At 44.8% G+C, this 7,055-nt stretch overlaps 1 protein-coding gene across 1 annotated transcript in view; it reads left to right on the top strand.

Annotated features, from left to right (window-relative positions):
• Positions 1-4,795, top strand: part of Eva1a (eva-1 homolog A, regulator of programmed cell death) — a 52,405-nt gene extending 47,610 nt beyond the window's left edge. Inside the window, exon 3 of the mRNA XM_028762421.1 lies at positions 3,508-4,795. Within this exon, the coding sequence (XP_028618254.1) occupies positions 3,508-3,881 (374 nt within the window). The 3' untranslated portion in view covers positions 3,882-4,795. The remainder of the gene's footprint in view (positions 1-3,507) is intronic.
• Positions 4,796-7,055: the final 2,260 nt, after the last annotated feature.

Below are 7,055 nucleotides of genomic sequence, written 5' to 3'. Positions count from 1 at the left end.
CTCTCTCTCTCTCTCTCTCTCTCTCTCTCTCTCTCTCTCTCTCTCTCTCTCTCTCTCTGTGTGTGTGTGTGTGTATGTGTATGTTGTACATATGAAGGCCAGAGGCTGAAGTCTTCCTCTATCAGTATCTTTCCCTTCTTTTTTGAGACAGGGTCTCTTGTTGAACGCCCTGATTTGGCTCAGCTGTCTGGCAAGTGAGTCCCTGGGACCCATCCGTCAATGCCTCTCCAGATCTGGGGTTACAGTCATGTGCCCACATCTCAGCTGTTACAGATGGTGGACACAAACTGAGATCTGAGATCTTTATGCTCGTGTACAGCAGCAGACACTCTACCCACTGAGCCGTCTCTCTTTCTGTATTTTATCATTTGCAGTAGGACTTGAGGTTCCATCAGGCTGAGAAAGACCCAGGCTGAAGTGACTAATTGGGGGAAGTGCCTTCCTCCTGCTACACAATGGAAAGACGAGTCATAGGATTTAATGTCTTGGCAGATTCTTATGTCCCAAGTCACATCCCATGTATCAGAGAGCTTAATGGTTTTCTGCTTTTGCTCAGGCTCACTATCAGTGAGTCTCGGAGTCAGGGTTGTCTCGAGCTGACACTAGATAACAAATTGTTATTAGGTGAAAATGAACTAATCATAGATGCACTTGCTGGTTTTGTCAACTTGACACAATCCTAGACATATCTGATGGAGGAATTGCCTCCGTCAGATTGACCTGTAGGCAAGTCTGTGTAGCGTTTTCTTGATTGATTGTGGGAACTAGCCTCCTGAGGCTGGTGCCTCCTCTGGGCAGGTGGTCTTGGGTTGGATAAGAAAGCTGAGCACTCTGGAGGCAGGGGCATGTGCGCAAGCCAAAAAGTAGCACTCCTCCATGGCCTTGGCTTCTGCTCCTGCCTTTAGGTTCCTGCCCTATTGAGTTCTCACCAGGACTTCCTTCAGTGATGCACTGTGATTGGGGCATGTAAGCCAAATACCTCTGGCCATTTGTTTTGTTTTGTTTGTCACAGAAGTAGAAATAAGGATTTGCAAAATCTAGAGACAGGTAGCTTAGCCCCTCTCTGTAAGGTCGGCATCTCGTGGTCTCCCACACAGCTGCACATCTTGCCCACCTGGCACCCTCTGGAACACTTTCTGATCTCCACATGGCTAGCTCACCACAACCATCTACTCTTACCTCAGAAATTATGTTTTTCTCATACCTGATGATACAGTTTTTCATTGTTACGACCAATACAAAAAACAATTTAAAGGCTGGAGGATTTCTTTTGGTTGACGCTAGTGGGAAGCTGTGGGAGAACATGGCTGTTCACCTTACAGAATCCATAAAGCAGAGCAAAAGAGAGAGCACCATGTTCCAGGGTGCTGTTGTCTGTTTTCTTACCTTTATGTGGGTTCTAAGGATCAAACTCAGTGTTCCAGGATTGCTCAGCAATCACCATTACCTGCTGAGACAGCTGGCCAGCCCCATCTTTAAATCAATAACATGTAAAATTATGAGAAACAGTTTAAAGGCTAAACAACTAAATGAACTTTTATGGGTCTGTTCTCTACAGAGCACATGTTATCCCCATAAACACACAGATCTGAATATCTCACGAAGAAATACACCCCCCCCCCAGACAGGGTCTCATGTAGCTCAAGCTGGTCTTGAACTCCGTAGCCGGGGATGATGAACTTAAACTCCTGATCCTCCTGCCTCTACTCTCAGAGTGCTGAAATTACAGGTCTGTGCCACTATACTGAGCTTTACATTTACAGAGCTATTCCATGTCATCTGTGATCCCATTTCTATTATTTGGTGCCCCAAAATAACATATTGGTTCATGTCCCAAGTGGTTATAAACTATAGAAAATCGGTTTACTGATGTGTATGTAAGTCATCTCTGTTCGACCAATACCTATGACCTTGGCCAGGCGTGCCCTCATAAAAGGGACAGCTGTTCTGTTTTCCCAACAATTTTCATTTGGTTGAGTGCATACCACCAGGGTCACGAAGGGCCTACCGAGCACACACCTCATCAACAGAACAACTATATCCTTCTCTAGCCAAGCACCTCAGGCCTGTCTCCTCTTTCAGTGAACTTAAGGAGGTCATTCCTCAATGCTTTGAGAAGTCCTATGGATTGTATGTATGTTACCTATGGCTGTATACTAATTATCCAAATTTAAGGTCCCCAAACAACATAGATGGGTAGAGAGATGGCTTAGTAATTAAGAGCAGGTCCTGCTTTGGTGGAGTGAGTTCAGTTCTCAGCACCCATAGCAGGTATTCATGTCCACCTGTAGCTACAGGTCTAGGGGACTCAATGGCCTCTGGCCTCCTAGGGTACCTGCACTCGTGTACACATTACCCCCAACACACATAAATATAAATGTAAATATGGATAAGTCCTAAAAAAATTGCTCGCAAACTGTTTCTGTGGTTCAGAAAACCATGTGTGGCTTAACTGAGCTCTTTAATTCAGGGCTAAACTCTGTAGCGGTTTAGTTTAGTTTAGTTTAGTTTAGTTTAGTTTAGTTTAGTTTAGTTGTTTAGTTTAGTTCAGAAGCTGCTGGAAAGCCAAGCTTGCTTTACCTCACCTCAAGCTCCATCCTGACATCCTGACATTCTTCCAAGTTCACCCGAGTGGTTGTTGGCAACCTCTGTCCTTTGAAGGCTGTTAGCTGGAGGCCATTGTTGGCCCTGTGATACTTGGACCTCTATCTGAACAGCTTACCCACAGCAGCTGACTTCATCTTAGTGAGGAGTGGGGGTGGGGAGAATATCTGACAGATGAGTACTGAAGCTTTATGTAACATCATCTTAGAATCATCTATTACTTTTGTTGTATTTTGTAGAAATCAATAACATGTAAAACTATGAGAAACAGTTAAAATAATAAAGTTGAACAAGAGTGATAATCTCATATACTCTTGCCCCTAACAGATTCGTTGTTGGCCAGTTGTTAATACCAATTCATTCATTCATTCATTCATTCAGTCAGTCAGTCAGTCAGTCAGTCAGTCAGTCAGTCAGCCTCTCTTTCCCTTCTTTTTCATTTTTATCACATTTACTTATTTGTATGTGTGTGATTTTTGGTACACTGTACCACAGCATGTATGCAGAGGTCAGGGGACAATTGGAGGGAGTCCATCCACTTTCTCTGGGCCATGTGTCTTTCTGCAATAGAATTCAGGTCCTCCGTCTTGGAGGCAGGAATCTTTATTCACTGAGCCATTTGCCACTCTCTTTTGTCTCTTATTAAGACAGTCTCACTCTGGCCTGGATGTCCCACCAATCCCCCTGTCTCAGTCTCTCAAATGCTGGGATTATTTATAGGCAAAACCCACCATACCTGGCCTAATAATGTTATTTAGAAACGTTATGAAATTTGTTCCTGGGAAGGCTGGTCTTGGTTGCCATTTAAGTTTGAGTCCTGGTGAGAGTATGGGTCTGTGTCCCTGATCCTTCATGGAGACATGGCTCCTATCCAACGCTTTCTCCCTCTTCCTCTCCCTGCAGAAAACCCTGAGCGAGCCGCTCTGTACTTTGTCTCTGGCGTGTGCATCGGCCTGTTCCTGACCTTGGCCGCCTTGGTGATGAGGATCTCCTGCCACACGGACTGCCAGCGGGGTCCCCGGAGGAGGTGCTTGCAGGACCACGAAAGCAGCAGCGACAGCAGTGACAGCGAGGATGGTAGCGAGGACACAGCTTCGGACCTCTCGATGCGCAGACACCGCCGCTTCGAGAGGACTTTGAACAAGAACGTGTTCACCTCTGCAGAGGAGCTGGAGCGCGCACAGCGGTTGGAGGAGCGCGAACGAATCATCAGGGAGATCTGGATGAATGGGCAGCCTGAGGTGCCGGGCACCAGGAGCCTGAATCGCTACTACTAGGGCTCAGTGTGGACCCCAGAACCTCTCTGCATACGCCAGGAAAAGAGGGTGGGTTCTGCAGCCAGCTCTGTTAAAGTAGCTGGAGAGTGCATGGCGCCAGCCTGCTTTCCCAAGAGCATGGAGGTTTGCTTTAGATTCTTGCCTCTGGAGTAATAGACAACCCAGGCAGGGGCTTCTGGCTTTTCAGGTCTTGACATCCACCTGGGCACACCAGACCAACGCTTCCAGGTCTTGGAAAGGTGCTGAGGATTTCCTCTCCAACCACATGACAGATGTGACGAGCTGAACATCCTTCCGAAGAGCTCAGAAGTTTGGGCAAACTTATCCTGAGCCATTCCTTTACAAAAGGAAGAAAATTAATTCTCATAGCTGGAGAGCTGGGGCATCAGGGTGACCATAACCCAGAAAATGTAATTTTCTAAAGGACTCCGTGTAGAGGAAGTATTTTTTGATTGAGATAACATGATCCGTGCTAATTATTTAACGTTAATTTTTAAAACAGAAAAAAAAATCTTGGCAACCTCTGCATTTTAACTGACACCTCAGGGATTAAAATCCTATTTTTTAGTGTAGTTCTCACCTCATTCATGAAGATGAATAGAACTTACTCTATTATGAGAGGTATTGGAGACTTAGGGTACATTGATAACCTCAGAGTTGGATAAAGGGTTTTATTTTTTAGTAGTTTATAAAATATATATTGACATGTGTATTTGAAAATGCTGCATAAAAATAGAAACTGTGTGTCCTTCCCTTTTGGAGAGAAAAGTCTCATGACTTCAGAGATTCATGATATTTAAATAATATTTTGTTGAAAAAATAGTTTGGATATCCAAGAAAAGAATGGAAACCAGAGGTGAGAATTAAAGCCAAAATTAGAATGGTATCTAAAATAAACATTCCATGAAAATCTCCTTTTGCTTCATGTCTGTGTGGTCACACATAAGCCTCTATGGTCTCCCTTAGTTATGGGCAAGTGTGGCCTCTGCAGGATCCCAGAAGGACCAAGGATTAGAAAGGGTCCCTGGAGATAAGGGTTGTGTGTTAGAGGAACTGAAAACTTGCCTAAGGCAAGAGATCAGATAGTGATCCCACCCTCAGCCCTTCCCCTCTGTGGTGAGAAGTTTGTAGGAAAGCAGACACGCCCTAAGGAAAGGTGGGAGGAAGACTGCCTTATTTGAACCTGGGTGACAGGATGACACCGAATCCTCCAGGGCAACAGTTCATGACAGTAGCAAAAATACAGTTATGAAGTAGCAATGAAATAATTTTAGGTTGGGGCTCACAACATGAAGAACTGTTAAAGGTTTATATCATTAGGATGGTTGAGAGCCACCTGCTCTAAAGCATAAACAGGAAATGAGAGTTGTCAGGGATTCCCCTCTCTTGCCATGGACTAGGACCCTTCCTGAATCCAATTGCACAACCCAGAGCCTTCTTACTCGGAGGGGCTTCTCCTCTGCCCATTGCCTCATGACCGTGTGTAAGAGATGGGCAGGGAACTCTGCCGTGGAGTGTATAGCATTTTTGGAAATTCATTCTCAGTCACAGGGGCTAAGAACTAATTGTACACTCATAATCTCCAGTTGCCAAGGAGCAATACAATTTGTTTGAAACCCTCTGTGGCTGGTCTGATTGTACTATCTAGATTAGCCTCCTCTTGGTTAATAGTGCCAAAGATTGTAGTAAATTACATATCTACGTCAGGATATCCATCCCTGCTCTTTGGGTTGCTTGGGGCCAGTCACAGGAATCATCCTGTTTCCTGGGCTGTAGATTGATGTCTTTGGTCTTAGTCTCCATCTTTGAGAAGAATTGGATCAGACAGTATCTACCCTCATCTCCAGGAGGTAGCCTGAGCTGATCATAGAGAGAGGTTACAACCCTCGAGAGACAAAGGCTGTACTAGTGACTGTGCCTGACAGGGCTCTAGGGCACATAACTATCTCAGTGGTCACTGGATCTTAATATCTTTCCACCAAGTCCATCATGTTTCCATTCTTGAGGTGGTGGGGACACCATCTAAGGAACACAAGCTACCGAGCAATAGTTTAACTAGTGACCTCCCTTTCCTATAACAAGAATTCTATTTTTTTTAACCTGTCCAGTTTCATGTTTTAGGTTTAGATTTATAACACAATTTCTGGTTCTAGTTTCTGTACACGATACTTGTGTTTGTAGTAGAGAGATATCCAACTTAAAAGAGAAGTTAATTGATTTATAAAACTCAAAGGGCAGAGACAGATCTAGCTTCAGGGATGGCTAGGTTCAGAGAATCAGACACCACCAAGAGCTTGCATTTTCCTACCTCTGTTTCATCTCGTTTTTGTCATTGGTGGTGGTGGTGGTGGTATTTCTTTGTTTTTGTTTTTTTGATTCGCTTGTTTGTTTCTGCTGCAGATGCAACTGTACCACGCTTGTCTTAAATGCTAAACTCCAACACAGCACATAGGGAATGTGTATGTGCAGGGTGTGAGAGTGTGTGGGGGGGGAGGGGAGGGGAGGAGAGGAGGGGAATAGAAGGGCTGTATTGGGTATGTGGTTTCTCTGCTGAGAAATACCAGCTGACCAAAGCCTGGGAAATGTAGGGTGTCTCAAGTCCCTAAGGAAATCTCTCTAGATGTAAGACAGCTTGCACCCACTTCCCTTAGGAGCCTCTTCCTGAGTTGGCCAGCACAAGTGACTACTGGCAAACTCGTGTCACATCGAAACCTGAGTCATTGCCACTGGTGGACTGTGCTTTGGTCACTTCTAGATGTACATTGTTCCAATGTAGGACACAGGAAAGTGGTGCCTCACTGAATGGCAGGCAAGAATGATGGGGCCTCGTTGTATAATGTGCCACCAGGGAGATTCCAGGGGATTCCTGAGCTTACAAGTAGTGTTTTTCCGTCATTAAGTTCTGAGGGATTTTACTACACAACAGACAACTGTATAATCAGCCCTATTCTATGGCTCGGTGTTCTTTCTAAAGTCAAATTGAAATGTAATTGCCTTGGAAACAATGCTGAGACAGTGGTACCCATATGAGAAATTAGCTCACGAGGCTCCTCTCCTTATGGATGGATGAATATCTTACTGAAGCAGTGAATTCCTGATAAAAGTCTATGAGGTGGGCCTGATGTTTCTCTCTTGTGAGTACTTAACCTTTCTGCACTGAGAAGGCCCTCACTA

Source organism: Grammomys surdaster, unplaced genomic scaffold (assembly GCF_004785775.1).
Source record: "Grammomys surdaster isolate TR1022 unplaced genomic scaffold, NIH_TR_1.0 133, whole genome shotgun sequence".
NCBI lineage: Eukaryota > Metazoa > Chordata > Mammalia > Rodentia > Muridae > Grammomys > Grammomys surdaster.
Note: the sequence above shows the minus strand (reverse complement) of the source record. Positions and strands in the feature narration are given on the sequence as shown.